General features: G+C 41.6%; 1 protein-coding gene and 1 long non-coding RNA gene across 2 annotated transcripts; both read right to left on the bottom strand.

The window, feature by feature from the left end:
* Positions 1-5,199: 5,199 nt before the first annotated feature.
* LOC116037197 (interferon-induced protein 44-like) lies at positions 5,200-7,372 on the bottom strand. The gene is made up of 5 exons (XM_031280977.2): positions 7,170-7,372; positions 6,792-6,944; positions 6,133-6,301; positions 5,676-5,776; positions 5,200-5,553 (listed from the first exon to the last, which is right to left on the bottom strand). The coding sequence occupies exons 1-5, from the start codon at positions 7,347-7,349 to the stop codon at positions 5,392-5,394; spliced, it is 765 nt and encodes a 254-aa protein (XP_031136837.1). The 5' UTR covers positions 7,350-7,372; the 3' UTR covers positions 5,200-5,391.
* A 2,077-nt stretch (positions 7,373-9,449) lies between these two features.
* On the bottom strand, positions 9,450-14,586 carry LOC118495563. Its single transcript, XR_004898018.1, has 3 exons — positions 14,495-14,586; positions 10,317-10,322; positions 9,450-9,460 (listed from the first exon to the last, which is right to left on the bottom strand). It is a non-coding gene; the product is annotated as an uncharacterized LOC118495563 (long non-coding RNA).
* Between the last annotated feature and the right edge of the window lie 6,335 nt (positions 14,587-20,921).

Here is a 20,921-nt window from a genome sequence, read left to right as displayed (position 1 = left end):
TAACGCTAGCCGGCCACCTGTCCCATCCATCCTGCTTACAAGTGTCCGCTCATTAGATAACAAACTGGACTACATCCAACTTCAACGAAACTCCCAACGTGAGTTCAGAGACTGCTGTGTTTTTGTTGTTATGGAAACATGGCTGAACAACAGTGTACCGGACTATCCAGCTACCAGGCCTGCTAGCCTTCCAAGCAGATAGAGATGCTCCTCTATCGGGTAAGACTCGTGGAGGTGGGCTGTGTTAACACGGACTGGTGCAGAAATGGGGTGCTTGTATCCAACTACTGCTAACTGCTGGTGGAGTTTGTGACTGTTAAATGCCGACCATTCTTCTGTCTCCTGAGTATGTTCCTCTTGTCCAGCGGCAGCCTGTCCAAACAAGGACTGTGAGGAGGTGGACTCAGGAGGCTGAGGAGGCTCTGCAGGACTGTTTTGAGTCTACAGACTGGGACGTGCTCTGTGAACCACATGGGGAGGACATTAATAATATGACAGACTGCATCACAGAATACATCAAATTCTGTGAGAATGTCACCATGCCCTCTCAGACTGTACGCTGCCTTCCCACTCACAAGCCGTGGATCACCAGTGACCTGAAAGTTCTTCTTAACGAGAAGAAGAAAGCTTTCAGGTCATGGGACAGACAGGAGCTGAGGGAAGCACAGCACAAACTACGGGATAAACTGAGGGAATGTAAAAACTCCTACTGGAGGAAGCTGGAGGCCAGTCTACAGGAGAACAATAAGAGGGAGGTGTGGACAGGGATGAAAGAGATCACCGGGTGTGGGGGTAGAAGAAGACCAACACCAGGCAGCCGTGAGAGAGCAAACGAGCTGAACTGTTACTTTAACAGGTTTAGCTCACAGCCATCCCCTGCCTCTTCTACCACTCCACCAACCCCCCACACCCCCTCTCTGCCTCCTCCCCCCCTCTCTTGCTCCCACACCTCTCCCCTCACTCCCCTGTGGTCTGCCCACTCCCCCCACAACTACAGCACATCTCATCTCCCCCCACAGACACTTCAAGCACCCCCCCCTGCTTTTCATTCACACCTGGCCAGGTGAGGAGACAGCTGGAGAGGCTTCACCAGTGCAAGGCTGCCGGCCCGGCTGGCATCAGCCCCAGGGTCCTAAAGACCTGCGCCAGTCAGCTGTCTGGTGTTCTCCAGGATGTCTTCAACCTGAGCCTGAGCATGCAGAGGGTGCCGCTGCTGTGGAAGACGTCCTGCCTTGTCCCGGTCCCCAAGAAGTCGATTCCATCTTGCCTCAAGGACTACCGCCCAGTGGCTCTCACATCCCATGTGATGAAGGTGCTGGAGAGGCTGGTCTTGGCCCGCCTGAGGCCACAGGTGAGATCTTCTCTGGACCCTCTACAGTTTGCCTACCAGCCTCGTCTGGGAGTGGACGATGCTGTCATCTATCTTCTGCAGCGAGCTCATTTGCACCTGGATGGTGGTGGCAGCACTGTGAGAATCACATTTTTTGATTTCTCCAGTGCATTCAACACCATCCAGCCACTGCTACTAGGTGAGAAGCTGCAGATGATGGGTGTTGGTGCGTCCACAGTCTCCTGGATCACTGACTACCTGACAGACAGCAGCATCGGAGCCAGCGACACAAACAGACTGAACAAACTGATCAGGAAGGCTGGCTCCGTTATTGGCTGCAAACAGGAGACATTTGAAGCTGTGGTGGAGAGGAGGTCACTGAACAAACTGTTATCTATCATGGATAACCCCGACCACCCTCTCCACCCCCCCACACTGGTCCAACAGAGGAGCACCTTCTCTAAGAGGCTCCGACAGCTTCGATGTCACACGGACCGCTACAGGAAATCATTCCTACCACAGGCAATAAAACCTTTTAACACTTCATCTCTGAGTGTTAGATAAGACTCATATACATCACAACTGCACTGAAAGCACCTTGACCAACCTTGCACAATCATTACCAGTGAAACAGTTGTACATTTTTCCTCCCCAACTTGCACATTAAGTTTATCTATATATCGAAACAGTTGTACATTTTACATTTCATTTCCAAATTGTATATATTTTAAATATTGCTAGTGTATTATTCTATTATTATTTCATGTATATTTTTTCCTATTATTTAATGTTTACTCTGTACGTGTGCTGTGTGTCTGAAATTTTTGCTGCTGCAACAATGTTATTTCCCATTTTTTTGGGATCAATAAAAAATCTATCTATCTATCTATCTATCTATCTATCTATCTATCTATTCAACATTCCACACGAATGCACGGCTGTGTTTATACTCGGTGTTTACAGCCCACCAAGGAGATATCAGTGAGCTCCAAAGCGCACATCCAGATGGACTATTTACTGTGGTCGTGATTTCAACCACGCAAATCTCAAGAAAGTTCTTATATTCTACCTTCTCCTCATGGTGAACCTAACTTACAACAATCAGTGCTCTGTTACAAGTCTACTTATGCCCTGTCTTTTGTTGTCTGTTGTCAGTCCTGTCCTGGCAGTGGCCTCGTAGGGAAGCGAAGCAAGTGCATTTTGGTAGTTGTTGTCTTTCATCCACATGAGCCAAAAATACATTTTCTGGCTTTGCTCAGTCTAGAAGGCACCAACCTCTAAAATTATTCCACATTTCTACTACATAATGACTCAATTTAAAGACATATTCATCTTTCCAGCTGTGAAAAATCTCTTTAAAGAAGTGATCCAGATCACTTTGTCTGAGATTCATATTAGCAGTATTATTATTATTGTTAAATAATAAGGAACTTACCTAAAGACTTGAAACCTTGTCATTATCAAAGACAGTGTTATGTAAAATGTGTGACCCAAGTTTGGCAGTCCTGGGTCCATTGAAAGGACAGCACAACTCAAGTTTAGCCTTCCCTAACAGTGGGACTTTTGGCAGGCTTTTGAATGGGGGGGTTGGTTCTTCCCAAGATTTCTGACCCAAACTGCTAAAGTCTTCTCAGTTGTCCTTCCTGAACTGGGAATACCAGGGGGTGGCTGGGATGTATTAAGGGGCCTCAGATTGCTCATTTCAGAAAAATGTCTGTTCAAAATTCCCCTAAAACAGGCTCTTAGGTTTGATGCTGCCAAAACTGTGTTGACATTTTTCCTGAGCATGATAGCACTCTGTTTTTTTACTATGTTGTTGTCGCGCCCGAGTAGGGCGGGGCCATATTGGTTTGGACCTGCTATCTCCCAGTGTTGTAATGTAACAAAGTACAAATACTTCACTACTGTACTTAAGTAGAATTTTCACGTATCTGTACTTTACTTTATTTATATTTCCGGAAACTTTTACTTTTACTCCACTACATTTCCCTTAAGCATCTTAGTTACTCGTTACTACAAAATATAATCAGAAGAAATTTATTACACTGAAAAAAGGAAGTTTGGCGAATCATTGTTCCTAAATTGCCAAGATGTACGCTCCATTCTAGTTGGTGACGTGATGCCTGTTTGTGGCCAAGTGGCAAAAAAAAAAAAAAGGAAGCATAATGACTGATAGTGTCATGGAAGCACCTGCTGCAGGCTCTGCCACCATGGTAACAGACGATGATCACCCCGACGACAGTGGTGATGAAGATAACATTACACACCTTTGGCCATAAAGTTCATAATCAAAGTTTTTTTTTACTTTTACTTTTACTTCTACTTAAGTACATTTAATATCAGAAAATTGCTATGAATACTTAAGTACTGTAAATATCAGATACTTTTACTCAAGTAATATTCTAAAAGGAGACTTTAACTTCTACCAAAGTCATTTTCTGGGAAGATACTTTTACTCAAGTATTGCTTTTGAGTACTTTATACAAGACTGCTAGCACCTAGCATGCCAGCGCAGGGAGAGTGACACGTGTCATTCAAAATGAAGTGACCTTTTTGTAAGGGTAAATGAATGGGAATTATGTCCACATAACATCTTTCAGAAAATTGTGCAAAATGCTTGGAAGGTGCACCAGACCGGTTATCTCAGACTAGAATTAGTGTGTAAGGCGTGGGCTCCGTAGACCCTCACCCTATATACTTTCAGGAAGGTTCCTCAGGATAGAACCAAGTCAGCATCATAGAGCAGCATCTTCTATGCAACATACTTGAAATGTATGTCAATATTTGCATGGCAAGTCCTTTTTCCTAATGTTAAGTGGTTGGGGTTTGCTGTTTGGGCACATTGTTGACATTGGGGAACATGTGGTATTTCGAAAAATATCAGTTTCTTCACCTCCAGCAACATCCCTGGTTTTGACTCCATGTACACATTCCCCCATGAGAACCAGGTTCACCTGGGAAGGTGTTTACAGTTTCAATGACCTTTGAGATGACTGGTAGGATGCTGATAGGTGACTAACTACTAACCTGTTTGTCACCAGATTTATACACATGGGTTATAGCAGACTTATACACATGGGTTATAGCAGATTTATACACATGGGTTATAGCAGATTTATACACATTGGTTATAGCAGATTTATACACATGGGTTATAGCAGATTTATACACATGGGTTATAGCAGATTTATACACATGGGTTATAGCAGATTTATACACATTGGTTATAGCAGATTTATACACATTGGTTATAGCAGATTTATACACATGGGTTATAGCAGATTTATACACATTGGTTATAGCAGATTTATACACATGGGTTATAGCAGATTTATACACATTGGTTATAGCAGATTTATACACATGGGTTATAGCAGATTTATACACATTGGTTATAGCAGATTTATACACATGGGTTATAGCAGATTTATACACATGGGTTATAGCAGATTTATACACATGGGTTATAGCAGATTTATACACATGGGTTATAGCAGATTTATACACATTGGTTATAGCAGATTTATACACATGGGTTATAGCAGATTTATACACATTGGTTATAGCAGATTTATACACATGGGTTATAGCAGATTTATACACATGGGTTATAGCAGGCTTTAAGGCACTGGGAAAGTTGCTCTCATTATGTATGTACGTAAGTTGCTAGAGAGTATATGAGTGGGGGTAGTAATGTAATGTGATCATTTATATTGTTTAAATAAGATAATGTTGTTATGGAGAAGGAAATTAAAGTAAATCCTGAGTTAGTGCAGCCGTGTAAGAGGCTGACGTGTGTGTGTTCTGTGATTTCAGGAAGACAGAAATAAAAAAAATGTTAATGAAAATAATAACACCTGCACACTGACTGCAAGCCACAGAATTTATTCATCACAAACATGCAAACATGCAATTCCATGTATGTGTTGGCCACTAGGATCAGATCCCAGCTGTCTTATAGAGACAACAGTCTTCATCAAATACAGACATTAACTGTCAAAGAGACCTGCCAACAGATTATAACTGGACATCCCAGACTCACTGCTTTCTGTAACATATTTTTACATTTTGCAAATGAAGTTGTCTCCAAGGTTGATCATTTGTCTCAGTGCATTCAGGATCAGAGTGTCGACATCATTATTGATGTTGGTTTCATCACTGTAGTTCTTCACAGGAAAGATGTAGTTCTCTGGGACTCCCACTGCTGCGCTGAAGTCTTTCACCTGAGTGGTAAACAATGGGACTTATGTGGGTTTCTGTGCTCATATACTGAACATATTTGGACTACAAAGTTAAAACACATGAGGTTATATTTCTGTACAGACTCAGAAAGACAGAAACTCACCTTTTGCTTCAGGTGCTGGCTCTTGTACACATTCTTCAGATCCTTTTTAGTTTCAGGACAGGCTAAATCAATGTAGGTGCCTATTGCCATTTGGGGAATCCCTGCAGACAGAACCACACTCAGTATTTTAGCTTTTTAGAAAGTTTCTGTTCATTAAATCCAACAAACAACTGAACAATCTGTTGGTCAGACAAGAAGAGTTTTTAACTTTAAATATATATATATATATAAACATGTCTGAACAAGCTCTCAGTAAAAATGCAAACTTACGTCAGGAAAAAGCTTAAATCTGATCTGAAACCTGAACATTATTTTAGTTTTTTAGTCCTGATCTTTGTATTATGGGCTGTATCAAACTGTGATAAATTATTGAGTATGGACTCAGTGTTAAAGTGCTGAACTCCCGTTTGAGTGTTGGAGTCTGACCACTGACTTGAGATCAAGTTAACCTGCTTACCCAGCTCACTGGCTGCCTCTCTGATGTCTGCCATCTTCTTCAGAACTGAGTCTGGGATTTCTGCTGAGTTAGCAGAAAGCACACAAACCAGAACATGAACTTGGTCGTCTGCAGAGGGACGGGGGTTGTAGCCTGGGTCCTCAGGAGACAGTGGAGAGGAAGGGTTGAACTGGAAAACACAATTACATTATGACACTGTGTTTAAGAGTGTAAGACGATTACTGGTTGACTTTTGGAAAGATGTTGCATCCATTGAAGTTAAAATAATTACACATCAACAGTGGAAACACTTTGAAACTTAGTTTAAAACGTTATGTGCAAAATAATCAGTTTTCTCAGCCAGCGCAGCCCGCCAGCCGCTTGTTTGTAATTTGGTTGACCCACAGAGCCAGCTGACCAATCGGAGCGCACCAGGTTTTTTAGGAAGGCGGGCCAAGATTTTTTGGGTTTTTACGCCTTTACTTGACAGGACAGCTAGGTGAGAAAGGGGAGAGAACGAGGGGGGGAGACATGCAGGAAATTGTCACAGGTCGGATTTGAACCCTGGACCTCTGCGTCGAGGCATAGACCTCTCAGTATATGTGCGTCTTCTCTACCCACTGACCCAACCCGGCCACATAATAGGGTCTCTTTAAAGTTGACTAAAGTGAGAGTGGTACCTGGTAACCCTCCTTCACATGTCCTTTCAGGGTCAGCTTGATGTCGTCAGAACTGATTCCATCTCCATCCTTCAGATCCATGACGTCATTGAAGACAAAATGACAGAATGACTCTGGGTTTCCTTCTTCTTCTCTGATTTTAAACGTTTCATACTGTAACACACAAAGATGAAATGCTCGTTTTAATCACAATAATCTACAGATTTATGGTTCTGCAGTGTTTATTCTGTATGACGTCCCTGATACATTAATGTCAGACTAAACTCTGTTTATTCTCATGCAGATCATTTAGTTAGGGTTAAGTTGGGGGAAAAGTTAAAGAGAAAGATTTATCAAACAGCCGATGTTGCTTTAGAGGTTGATCTAAAGTTGTCTTACTGTTCCACTGCAACTTTTTTCAGAGGTCAAAGCAGGAGTAGTCACTCTGCCTCGTATGACGCTGCTGACAGACTTGATGAAGCTGGACTTTCCAGCTCCGTCGGGTCCGTACAGAAGGATTCGGACATGTTTGATGTCCTTGTTTCCAGGCTTATACTCCTTCACATACTGGAGATCCATCACATTGTCTCTGTTAAGACAGGATCACATTTCATTTTAGATTTTAAAGAATTCCCCAAATTTCTCCCGCTTGATAAAAGTCCAGTTTCCTTTCATAAAGTCTAACTCGTGTGTACGTTTGAAACTGAATTCCAATAGAGTTGAAAAGTGAGTGTACTATTATGAAATGTAATTCAGTTGCTCTGAAACAGAATTTGAGCCTCACTGAAAGTCTCTATCTAAACTTCTCCATTCAGTTGTCAGTTTAATAATTAATAAAGTCTATCTTATCTTATCTTAATTATACTGAGACAAACATCCGTTGGTTAAGGAAGAGCAATCGGCTGCAGATTCACAGAACTCTGGTTAAAGAACATTTTGATAGTTTGTTTACAGGATTAAATCCAAAGCCAACCTTCAGTTAGCGGCTGTAGCAACTCTCTGCTGGGTCTAACCTATCAACAAGCTTCCTGTTGCTGTGTTACTAAGGGTAGACTCACCAGGCACCGGCTTTTGATTTCAAGTTGCTACAGCCGCTACCTGAAGGTCTGTCTCCAGAGCTGCAACCTGCTCTCCTCCCGGCAAAGTCTCCTCCAAGGATCTACAGTATCACTAATCAGAAGAAACACTAATCCAAAATTAAAGCTGCAAGCAGCGATGGACGGGCCCTCGCTCCTCTGCGCGTGTTGGGGTTACCGGCGGTCACCGCTCCTTGCAACCGTGCATTTGCGCGGCACTCAGACACCGCAAATCGTCACCAATGAAAAGGGAACTCCATGCTGAGTTCAATGATACCTCACACAAGATGCTACGTCATACAGTTTATTAGCTGTTAAAGGGGGCGTGGCTAAAGCATGGGGGTCGGGTCAAACCTTTACCAATAAAAAAGGAAGTCTCTGCTGAGTTCATTGATACCTCACATAAGACTCTACCATAAACGGGTCACCATGTATGAAAGGGGGCGTGGCTATGCACAGAGGGGCGGGCCAAACAATCACCAATGAATAAGGAACTCTCTGCTGAGTTCAATGATACCTCACACAAGGGTATACCTTAAACGGTGTAAATGCTATGAAAGGGGGCGTGGCTTGAACATAGGGGGCGGGCCAAACCATCACCAATGAATAAGGAACTCTCTGCTGAGTTCATTGATACCTCACACAATGGTCAACCTTAAATTGTTCAAATTTTATGAAAGGGGGCGTGGCTTAAGCATAGGGGGCGGGCCAAACCATCACCAATGAAGAAGCAACTCTCTGCTGAGTTCAATGACACCTCACACAAGACTCTACCTTAAACGGTTCAAATGTTATGAAAGGGGGCGTGGCCTGAGTAAGTGGGCGTGGTTATATTATAGGGGCCGGCTCATTATCACATGTAGACCACACATTCTAAGTTTCATGTAAATCGGATGATGTTTGTCATATAAGGCGCATTTCCTGTTGCCAGCGGGGGGCGCTATGACCAAAAGTCAAATATGGCCTGTAGGTGTCCTCAGGCCTGGACCCTTGTCAATCGTGAGAATTTTCGGGCAGATACGACAACGTACACTCAAGTTACAACAATTTATTTGTTCATCGCTCAACACTCAAAATGGCCGCCACGCCACACCCACACCGTCAGACGAAAAGTTTTTCTTTTAATAACTTTTCATCTTTAAGGTGTTGGGATGATAGAGACCAAGTCTGAAGTCCATCGGATGAAATCTCTAGGAGGAGTTCGTTAAAGTATAGCACCTTGACTTTTAGGCCTACTTCCTGTTGCCACTAGGGGGCGCTATGACTTTAAATAAATATCGGCCTTTATTTGTCCTCAGGGTTGGACTCTTATGAATCCTGAAAAGTTTCGAGCCAATCGAACAATGTACACTCGAGTTACACCCACTTCCTGTTTCGGCGGCGAAACGCACAAAATGGCCGCCCCGCCACGGCCACGCCTTATGACGAAAAGTTTTTCTTTTAACAACTTTTCATCTTTAATGTCTTAAGATGGCACAGACCGAATTTGAAGTTGATCGGATGAAATCTCTAGGAGGAGTTTGTTAAAGTACGACATGTGGAAATGGCCAAAATCACACTAATTTCGAACTTTGAAATCAAAATGGCGGACTTCCTGTTGGGCTTAGGGTATGGCTTCAATGACGTTTTTTGTACATCTTGACATGATACACATGTGTACCAAGTTTCGTGAGTCTACGTTAAACGCACTGCAGGGGCTCAATTTTTTTAACTTTGTAGGGGGCACTAGCGAGCTATTTTTGCGCGCCTATTCCCGAAACCCTTAAAATACATAAATGTTCACCAGACTTGATGCGACCGCCAAATTTGGTGAGTTTTTGAATATGTTAAGCCCCTCAAAAAGCCAATTCATTTGCCGGGAAAAGAATAATAATAATTCCTTCAGTTTCAATAGGGCCTTCGCCGCTGTCGGCGCTCGGGCCCTAATAAGAACCAGCTAGCACCAGGCCCAGGATCCAGCAGGGTCCAGTAAGGTCCAGCAGGATCCAGCAGGATCCAGCAGGATCCAGCAGGGTCCAGCAGGGTCCAGTAGGATCCAGCAGGTAAATGTAATGTAAGTGTATAGTTGTATGTTGTTGTATTGTTGTAAGTGTAAGTGTTGTACGACCTATAATGTGTGTATGCTGTATGTGCATATCTATTTGATTGTTCCTGTAATAATATGATATTGTGAAGTAGGGGCAGGGCTCTCTACGCATTATGCCTCTGCCTGCTCTTGTTGAACTTATTCTTAATGTTGTTTTTTGGTAAAAGCTGATTTGTCTGTTTGTGTTTTTATCTTTGTGTTTTTCTTTTTTTTCTTTCATAACATACTGTTGAGTGTTCAACATAAATAAAAATCAAATCAAAATGTTTGGGGTCTCAGGTGCCTGGTTATCTCACCTGGTTGAGCATGCATGTAGAGAGGTTCAGTCCTATTAGCAGCAGCCGCAGGTTTGGTTCCGACCTGTGGCCCTTTGCTGCATGTCACCTCCCTCTCTCTCACACATTCCTTACTTAATCCCTCCTATCAATAAAGGCAACTAAAGCCAATACTACACTTGTGTAGATTATGTTAAATAGCAGAGAGCAGAAACAAGTCAAAGTGAACTCACCCCCAAGCTATTTTCCTCCATGGTTCACTCACAGCTGAAGAGGAATTATGGAATTACTTAAATTGAAATTGAATTAAAATTTTATATAAATAATGATTATAATAAAAGTCTGAAGGTTGTTTAGAAATAAACTTCATATCTTACTGCGAGAAGGCGGCATCGAGCCTACAAAGAAACACATGTATTAACATGTAAATATAGTCTGCAACACTTTTCATCACTTGGAATAAATACAGTTAATATATTGCAAAATTAAGTTGACTTGTAGAATGTATTTGTTTACTCAAAGCTGAAGAGAAAATGATGTACTTATTAGGTAATAGGCAAATAGGGCTAAACAAAAGGATGAACATGCATAATTAAATATGAAAAAATATTATATTAAAAGTCTCAAGAAAGTTCAGAAATAAACTTCATATCTTACAGAGTGAACGCGCGGACCTCATCATTACTGGAAAGAAAAACATTTAGGCATCATGCAACATGTTTCACAGATTAGTGTCAGTAATCAGAGTGAACTCAGTGTGTGAGTCGTGACATCATTATATAAATCTGTATGTCGTCTGAATAACGTAAAATCTAGTTTCTGTAATCTGCACTACTAATCCTAATAGATAATGAAAAAAACAAATCCTTCCTGCTATTTAAAGTCTCACTTCATTTATAAAATAATTAAAAACACATCTATTGCAAATATTCAAAGTATTACAGTTTTTTCTGATCGCTATGACACTTTTTTCAATACTTTTAACAACTTTCCTAAACTCTTAACGCACCAACATACCTACAACACACGATTGGCAAAACAGTTAATTTCATGCTCAAAATCACACATTGAAAACTAAACTCCAACACTGATTATTAAAATACAATAATACACTAACACAATACACTATGTCTACCAAAAGAATGCAATCATGTCTCAAAATCAAATAATTCTTCCAAAACATTAACACATGTTCTCTTCCAACAGGAACATTTAGTCAATCACTGCACAATGTCATAAAAACACTAACATCAGATGGAATTACAGAAACTACATTATTTCATATGTGTCAGGTCTGCCCTTATATAATAGACAACAGTATATTCTAATGATCATAGATTGTGTTTTACACTGCAGTTTCTCTTGAAGCCTCTCTACATTTTTGTTTTGTTGGGTTTAGTAAATGCATGCATATTTTTTTTAAAGATTATTTTTTGGGCTTTTCTGCCTTTATTTGACAGGACAGCTAGTTGAGAAAGGGGAGAGAGAGAGAGAGAGAGAGAGAGAGAGGGGGAAGACATGCAGGAAGTCGTCACAAGTCGGATTTGAACCCTGGACCTCTGCGTCGAGGCATAAACCTCCAAGTATATGTGCGCCTGCTCTACCCACTGTTCCAACCCGGCCACCATTTTGTTTCTTTTGCTGCAGAGATTCAATTCAAAAAATGAATAACCCATCTCAGAGTATAAAAAAAGGAGACAGAGACAGAATTGTCCTGGTCCTCTTCCTATCCCTCATGAAGGCATTTTTCTTATTTTCTGTGTTCAGCTACGGTAGCCTATATTGTTCCAATAGGTCCTCTTTTACAGTACTATACCATATGGTCATGTGATTGAAAGAACCTCAACACCTGAGTGTGTTTCCTAGAAGGGAATCAGCTGTGATTGATCTATTTGCATAACTTCAATCAGCTGTTTCTCAATAAATGCATGTATAAAATGCAGGAGATATTTTTGTATTTAAATTTACAATACGATCAGCTGTTCACTTTGACTTTAGCCTATAAGTTCGGTTTAGAACATGATGTTATCTGTTCTGACATACAGTGTGAAAGCATTTGTAAATTTGTCAATAATAATCCATTGTTTTGGTCTTGGTGGAGCTTGTGTGTAAAAGAAGTTCAAACATTTTAAATGTGTGTTAACTGTATGCATTTTGTGTCAAAGCAACAAGAAATGTGTTAATTGTAGAGCCTTCACAGACAGATGTTGTGCTAACTGTGTTAAGAGTTTAGGAAAATTGTTAAAGTATTGAAAAAAGTGTCATAGCGATCGTGAAAAACTGTAATAATTATGATATAAAACAACAAAAACTACCAGTCTATTAATCACCACAACACAAATTACTGAGAAACATACTTACCAGTATTTTCAGAACCACCAATATTGACTCCAGTAAGGGTGTTCCCACTATTAGTATTGGTGTTCCAACTATTAGTAGTGGTGTTACTAGGTTGGTTCCCCATCTTTTAGCTGTTGTTGATCTGCTGCAGAGACCAGAACTCAGAGCCTCTTTATAGAGCAGATCCTCCCTGTTTCATCAACCATGTGACTTACTTTATTTCTTTGTGTTACTAACTAAATTCTGATTCTGATAAAAGTCCTGCCCATCTGTGATCTGTTTACTCATGTGGGTTAGGGGTCAGGGTTAGTTCCTCATGTGTGACTTCTACAGAACGCATCACAACACTTCATGGGAATGTGTGTGTCTCTGTGTGTGTGTGTGTGTCTCTGTGTGTGTGTGTGTGTGTGTGTGTGTGTGTGTGTGTGTGTGTGCGTGCGTGTGTGTGTGTGTGTGTGTGTGTGTGTGTGTGTGTGTCTCTGTGTCTGTGTGTGTGTGTGTGTGTGTGTGTGTGTTTAGTAGGAAAGTAATTAAAATAAAATTCTTCAGAATATGACTCCTCTCAGGTGATTGCACAATGCCAGACCTGCTGGAAGAGAAACATCAGGTACAAGGATGGGGAGTGTAAGAGCCAATTAGTGCCCTTGGTATGAATGGTGTGTGTGTGTGTGTGTGTGTGTGTGTGTGTGTGTGTGTGTGTGTGTGTGTGTGTGTGTGTGTGTGTGTGTGTATGTGTGTGTGTGTAAGTAATAAGATAAATGTTTTAGGAATATGACTTCTTAAAGGTGATTGGACAATGAGTAACCTGCCAATAATTAGCAGATAACTGAACGTTAAGGTGAAAATATGAGTTTTGAGTTTGGATTTAAAGGCCTGAACTGATATCAGCAGGAAGGTTATTCAGAGGAAGGGACACGATAGGAAAAGGCTCTGACGGGACAACTTTGATGTAAAGTGTGTTTGTTTCAGACTGCTTCTGGACTCTTGGCATTACTTTTCAAGGCTCAGGGTAAAACCACTTAGTTAGGGTTAGGGAGACACGCGGGACTAGAACAGGATAGGAAATGACCCCTGGTTGGCTGAAAGTCTACCGTTGTCTCTTCATTCTCCATCATTCCACAGCACCACGGTGGAGCTGCTGCTCTGCCTGCTGTGTCCTGTACTCAGTGGTGGAATGTAACAAAGTACAAATACTTCGTCATTGTACTTAAGTACATTTTTCATGTATCTTAAAACGTCAGAAAACATAAAAGATGTTTTGTCTGAATCAGATTCAGTTCATCAAACATTTTAAGTTTCAACTCTGTAAAACGGCACCAAACTCCATGGAAGAATCAGTGGATTTAGTGTTCTCTGTTTCCCTGTAGGGTACCGAGACCCGGTGCCTAAACCACCGGTATCTACCGGACAGAATAGCAACTCAGATTTCTGGGACTCATTTCAATGCCTCTTAGGCTACGTTTAGACAGAAACAATGACGACGCAAAAGTGGCGTTGTGTTATCACTTTTTATTCCGCGTTTAGACGAGCGTTTTGGGGGGAAATCTGCGTGCATATGGTGACGCAAAAGTGTGTGAAATGAGATGTAGTATGCACTCCAGGCGGCTAGGTGGCACTGCCACACAACACCACCAAGGCCACGCGCCTGCGTAGAACCTTCCTTCTACTTCTCTCTCTAGTAGCACCAGACCAACACATGGTGAAGAGAACAACAACAGCTGATTTTAGTCTGGTAGACGAGGAGGGGGAGTTATTGCTCCAAACAACCTGAGATTACAAAGCCATGAAGACACAGCAGGGCGAGGACTGGACGGGAGCCTTTTCCCATCTGGTGGTTATTTACACGTTTAACAGCAATTTACTATTGGAATAAGCCGTGAAATCAAACACATTCAGTTCATTAAAGAAAACCCTGAGAAGGCTGCGTACTGTTAACGATACCAGTACTAGGACAGTATTAGTACCGTTAACGGTACCACTACTAGGACAGTATTAGTACCGTTAACGATCCCAGTACTAGGACAGTATTAGTACCGTTAACGATACCAGTACTAGGGCAGTATTAGTACCGTTAACGATACCAGTACTAGGGCAGTATTAGTACCGTTAACGATACCAGTACTAGGACAGTATTAGTACCGTTAACGATACCAGTACTAGGACAGTATTAGTACCGTTAACGATACCAGTACTAGGACAGTATTAGTACCGTTAACGATACCAGTACTAGGACAGCATTAGTACCGTTAACGATACCAGTACTAGGACAGTATTAGTACCGTTAACGATACCAGTACTAGGGCAGCATTAGTACCGTTAACGATACCAATACTAGGGCAGCATCAGTACCGTTAACGATACCAGTGCTAGGACAGTATTAGTACCGTTAACGATACCAGTGCTAGGACAGTATTAGTACCGTTAACGATACCAGTGCTAGGACAGTATTAGTACCGTTAACGATACCAGTGCTAGGACAGTATTAGTACCGTTAACGATACCAGTGCTAGGACAGTATTAGTACCGTTAACGATACCAGTGCTAGGACAGCATTAGTACCGTTAACGATACCAGTGCTAGGGCAGCATTAGTACCGTTAACGATACCAATACTAGGACAGTATTAGTACCGTTAACGATACCAGTACTAGGGCAGTATTAGTACCGCTAACGATACCAGTGCTAGGGCAGTATTAGTACCGTTAACGATACCAGTGCTAGGGCAGTATTAGTACCGTTAACGATACCAGTGCTAGGACAGTATTAGTACCGTTAACGATACCAGTGCTAGGACAGTATTAGTACCGTTAACGATACCAGTGCTAGGACAGTATTAGTACCGTTAACGATACCAGTGCTAGGACAGTATTAGTACCGTTAACGATACCAGTGCTAGGACAGTATTAGTACCGTTAACGATACCAGTGCTAGGACAGTATTAGTACCGTTAACGATACCAGTGCTAGGACAGCATTAGTACCGTTAACGATACCAGTGCTAGGACAGCATTAGTACCGTTAACGATACCAGTGCTAGGGCAGCATTAGTACCGTTAACGATACCAGTGCTAGGGCAGCATTAGTACCGTTAACGATACCAATGCTAGGACAGTATTAGTACCGTTAACGATACCAGTACTAGGACAGTATTAGTACCGTTAACGATACCAGTACTAGGACAGTATTAGTACCGTTAACGATACCAGTACTAGGGCAGTATTAGTACCGCTAACGATACCAGTACTAGGGCAGTATTAGTACCGTTAACGATACCAGTACTAGGGCAGTATTAGTACCGTTAACAATACCAGTACTAGGACAGTATTAGTACCGTTAACGATACCAATACTAGGACAGTACTACATACATCAGATGTTGCACAGGCTTGGTTGTAGCACTTTTCATCAAGCACAGTATGTTCTTTATTTATACACTCTCCATAGCATGTTCTGTGCCACGAAGCATTTTTATTGCTTAGATCTTGCGCTGTCAGTTTTCCAATTTTCGAATTGAGTGTGATAACGTCAGCGTTCCCAAACTGAGCTCTTACACGAACTGCTGTCAAGAATTTGTCTTATGTTGATAATTTGACTCTGGGGGCTTCTTCAATTCTTCTTTCTTTGGCATTTTATGTTCAATTCCATGTTTCATTTTGTTTATCATTTCCTAGTAAAAAGGGGTGTGCTATCTTTCCCATAGACTTCATGTAATCCATTCTCCCCGATAGTTTTCCTTGTCATCTGATTGTTAACAGAATTATTGTGGTGAGTGCAGAACATTATTTTAATTCAAATGATTATTAGGTTATGTGAAGGAAACTTTTAATCAGTCAATGTGTTTTTCCAGGTATGCAAATACATAGCATAATGCTGGTTACACCCATCACTGGTTGATAATCGTGATAACTCATGTTACCCATGGTCATATTTATTACCTAAGTCATTCAATTAATTAGAAAATGTATGTATATAATTATAATACCTAACATATATCCATTTGAAATGTTTAAAAAGGCGATTATTTGCATTTGGTGATATAGCCATCTTGGAGTTTGGGCCTGTGCAGCCCAGTTTTGCAAACTATAGGGTCTAAAGAAGTGAAAAAACTTAATTTGCAAATATCTATATGAAATGTTCCAAACACTTTATTTTGCTACATATCGCCCTGCACTAGTCTCTGTTAATAGTTCAAAATGAGCTCCAACATTAGTATCCTACCTTTACATTAATGCATTAGTAATATTAATCTAATGATAGAACATTCACAGCGGACATTGTTTTTAGGCTTCTGTCAGTGTTTCTCAGTAAAACTGAAAGAACCCTTTAGCTCTAAAAATCTTGATTGCATGTTTTAAACACTGTAATAGCTCTGTTTGAACCCTGCAGTGTTTACATGAGCTTATGGTCATTTAGTTAAATCTGAGATCAACACACAGGGATGTTCATAAGACTGACATGGCACCGTCATGAACATGAAGGAGTCTTTATGAATGTTCATGTCATTAACTGTGATTCGGTAAATTATGACCCTTTGAATGCATTGTTAAGCATTGTTTGAGATGTTTATGTTATGACAACTTGACATTAGCCTAGACTACATAACCTGTCATACGTATGTCATGGCAGGCCTGATTATCCATCTTCAAGAAACCATGTAGCTTCATATGTTAACATTAGGCTAAACTAAACTAATTAAACTGTCATCAGTGGATGTCATTAATGTTATACGACCAGTTTGATGACAGTGAATACAGTACTGAGGTCATTTACTGAGTTTAAGACTCAGTCACGTTAGCTAGAGGCTACTTGTTGCTAAAGTACCCACTAAATGCTGCTAACTGTAGGTAGCTTTCTGAAGCTGTACAGCTGACTCAGCCCCGGTGCTTGTGTTATAATTTAACAGTAATAATAATACTGCTAATATGAATCTCAGACAAAGTGATCTGGATCACTTCTTTAAAGAGATTTTTCACAGCTGGAAAGATGAATATGTCTTTAAAGTGCCCATATTATGAAGAAATCACTTTTTCTGGGATTTGGGGTGTTATTTTGTGTCTCTGGTGCTTCCACACACATACAAACTTTCAAAAAAATCCATCCATGCTGTTTAGAGTGAGATACGGTTTCTGAATGTGTCCTGCCTTCAGTCTCTGGGTGAGCTGTTCAAAATCGGCACGGCTTGTGATGTCACAAGCCGAAACGAGCAGGCTAACCGCAACCATTAGCTCGTAGCGTTAGCATGCTAACGCTATGGCTAACGCTAGCATGCTAACGCTAGCATGCTACCTCGTTCTCAATAGCAAAGCACTACTACAACACACACAAGTTCACCATAATCTACAAAAGAACTACTTCCATGTGCGCCCTCATTTAGAAGTCTCCCAGCTAATCCTGCCTTGTAACTGACCGAAGTTGTAGAAACAGCCTTTCTTTTACTGTCTATGGAGCTAGCTAGCTGACATGATCTACATCTGAGCTACTGGGCATGTGCAGTGCAATCAAAGATAGTACAGAAGAAGAAGAAGAAGAAAAGAGGTCTCACTCTGTAGCTAAAACAGAGACCAGGTGAAAAGAGGATCTGCAGCAGTGAGAGAGAGCACTGCAGTACAACACAAATATGGTGTTTTTTGAAAATTAAACCATGTAAACTTATTCTGGTACAACCTTAAAATACAATTATGAACCTGAAAATGAGCATAATATGGCTGCTTTAAATTGGGTCATTATGTAGTAGAAATGTGGAATAATTTTAGAGGTTGGTGCCTTCTAGACTGAGCAAAGCCAGAAAATGTATTTTTGGCTCATGTGGATGAAAGACAACAACTCCCAAAATGCACTTGCTTCGCTTCCCTACGAGGCCACTGCCAAGCCACGCCTACCGGTTACAGAGGGCAGTCAAGTCTTGCTATGCAGGTCGTCTGCCATCTGTGGCAGCATTAGCATTTGCTTTAGTTGAAACTGTGGATTATTGCTAAACTCGCCGCTGGTAGCCTTGCGATTACGGTCGGAGTTGCGAATTTTGTCGCCCTCCAAAGGCTGCGGCTGAGCTGTCCCTCTTCGAGGGAGAGGACGGTATGTTTGCCGTTCGGCTTCGGACGAAGCCCCGGACCGGCGGACGCTTTGGACCCACTCTACACTCGGTAAGATTTGTTTCGTGGTGTTAACATTGTGTCAGTGACGGCAGTTTGTTCGCTGCCCTCTCCTGTACAATCGTTTGTCTCACGGTGGCTCGGCGCTTTGGCTGGGCTGTGTGACGTTTATGTCCTTCAACTGATAACATGTAAACTCCTTCACTAACGGGAGCGTGTTCGCTCGGTGTTAATGTTTATGGTAGCTGTATTACTTACCAGTGTTATGTATTTACCTACTCCTTGTCTGGTGTCAGTGACGGCAGGGTGCTCGTTTTCTCTCCTGCCTACGATTGTTTGTTAAGTGACGTTGATACCTTATCTGATAAACGTGTATCCTCAGTTACTACGGTGAGCGTGGTCGCTCTGGGTTATTAATTACTGTAACTATAACCACTGTCAGGTACCATGAACCGGTAACTGACCGGTTGCTTTATTCTGGTTTTACCATTCAAACCGTTGGCAACAAGACCCAGAGGGGTACTGTGGCTGAGTATGGACATTACGTGTATGCCACATTTCTGGTTAGCGCTCCTAGAGCCACACCAATACATTACAACCTCCAGCTTATCATATTTCGGTGAAGGGAGTGTCCTCGCTTCCTTCTCCTTTATACAATTGTTTATTTCGACGCGGCCGGGTGCTTTTGCTTATTGAAAGCCCTGTGCTGTGTGAAGTTTATACCTTAATTGATAATGTGTAACTCCATTGCTGACGTGAGCGTGTTCGCTCGGTGTTGATGCTTACGGTAGCTGTCTTGATTACCAGTGTAACATATTCACCTACACGTCGTATTGTGTCAGTGATGGCAGTGTGCTCGCAGGCCTCTCCTGTTTCATACATTGTGTCGGTGACGGGAGTGTCCTCGCTCCCCTCTCGCTGTACCGTTGTTCGTCAGCCCGCAGGTAGCAGAGTGCTCTCGCTCAGGCTAACTTGGTGGGTCGCTGTCAGGAGCGGATATTGACAGCTATGATGCTAGTGAATCAAGCGTTTTCGCTTCCCTCTCACGGCATGTACTGGCTATGGTTTTACTCTGTTTAAAGCTACAGGTTATGTATCACTATACATGTTTTTGGTATTGTCATCGCAGTGCTCTCACTGTGACTGCCTTTGACCATCAATCGGTGGCGGAGTTTCTTCACCATAATGACTGATCGTCGCATTGTTTGTATGGCTCCTCTTCAGCCTGAGGACAGCCATGGCCTCTGCCCCTATTGTCTTGGGCTCGAACACCTGAGGGTCATTCTGACTTGTCTTTTTCAAAGCAGTTGACTCCAGCCAACTGAGGTGGCTGAGGTGCTCCTTCCAAAAAGCAGGCTAAGGCTGAATCCCATTTCCCTATCTAACATACCCCTATGAAATGAGACGCCACTTGGTTACATCATCATACATACTTAGGTCTGTTTGCAATACATATTTGTATACACACTGCATGGTGTGTTGTATATCTGTTTCAGTTATCACTGTTTTGAATGTCATTGATGTTCATTGACTTTCTTTGTTAACAAAAAGCTGTCTTTATTGCCCAATAAAGTAAACATTATTACAACTATTAGAACCATAACTTACATGTCACACACATATAAAAAAAGGCACTCAAATGTATAAAACTAAAAAAAAGACACACAAGACCACAAACAAACAAAAAACTACAGCTATTCTGATATTCCAGACCAGTCTGATGCCTGTTGGCCAGGAACCTTTCCCTCCAGACCAGTCTGATGCCTGTTGGCCAGGAACCTTTCCCCTCATACCCCATTTCTTTCATTAGTGTCCTGTATCATAACCAACAACAACGTACAGGTGCATGAACAGGAATTGGTGAATGTAAAGCACGTATTGATGTCTCCAAAGCAAGTAGTGTTATACACTGATATCAAATGAAATTCGCTGCTAATGGAGTTTAGTTAACACTGTAGACATGCATGGAGTCCATTCAAGGCAGAGAAATGCGGGACTGTTGTGCAAATAAGCAATGTAGCTAACGTTAACGTTAACTTTAGCGTTAGCATAACAAGCTAGCGATTTTTACAAATGTTTCAATTACAAATATGGTTGCAAATATATATGTACAGGACTGTGTAGAGCACAAAACAAGACCGTCGTAATTTTTAAATCAATTCTTTAAGCCGAAAATACTTACATTTATGGGTCTCTCTGGTCGACCTGGCAGCCATTTTCCTTGTTGCGCAATGAATCATGACACCCCTTGCTGTTCAAGTAAGCTCGCGTCCTTACTTGGCGTTAAG

Source organism: Sander lucioperca, chromosome 8 (genome assembly GCF_008315115.2).
Source record: "Sander lucioperca isolate FBNREF2018 chromosome 8, SLUC_FBN_1.2, whole genome shotgun sequence".
Taxonomy (NCBI): Eukaryota; Metazoa; Chordata; class Actinopteri; order Perciformes; family Percidae; genus Sander; species Sander lucioperca.
This window is presented reverse-complemented; position numbering and strand designations above follow the sequence as displayed.

Excerpts from the sequence above, each read along its gene's own strand:
- LOC116037197 (XM_031280977.2), bottom strand. The coding sequence starts at position 7,349 with ATGGATCTCCAGTATGTGAAGGAGTATAAGCCTGGAAACAAGGACATC. Across the intron at positions 6,945-7,169 it reads AAAAAAGTTGCAGTGGAACA|TATGAAACGTTTAAAATCAG; the intron begins GTAAGACAACTT and ends TGTGTGTTACAG. Across the intron at positions 5,554-5,675 it reads GCCAGCACCTGAAGCAAAAG|GTGAAAGACTTCAGCGCAGC; the intron begins GTGAGTTTCTGT and ends TTTACCACTCAG.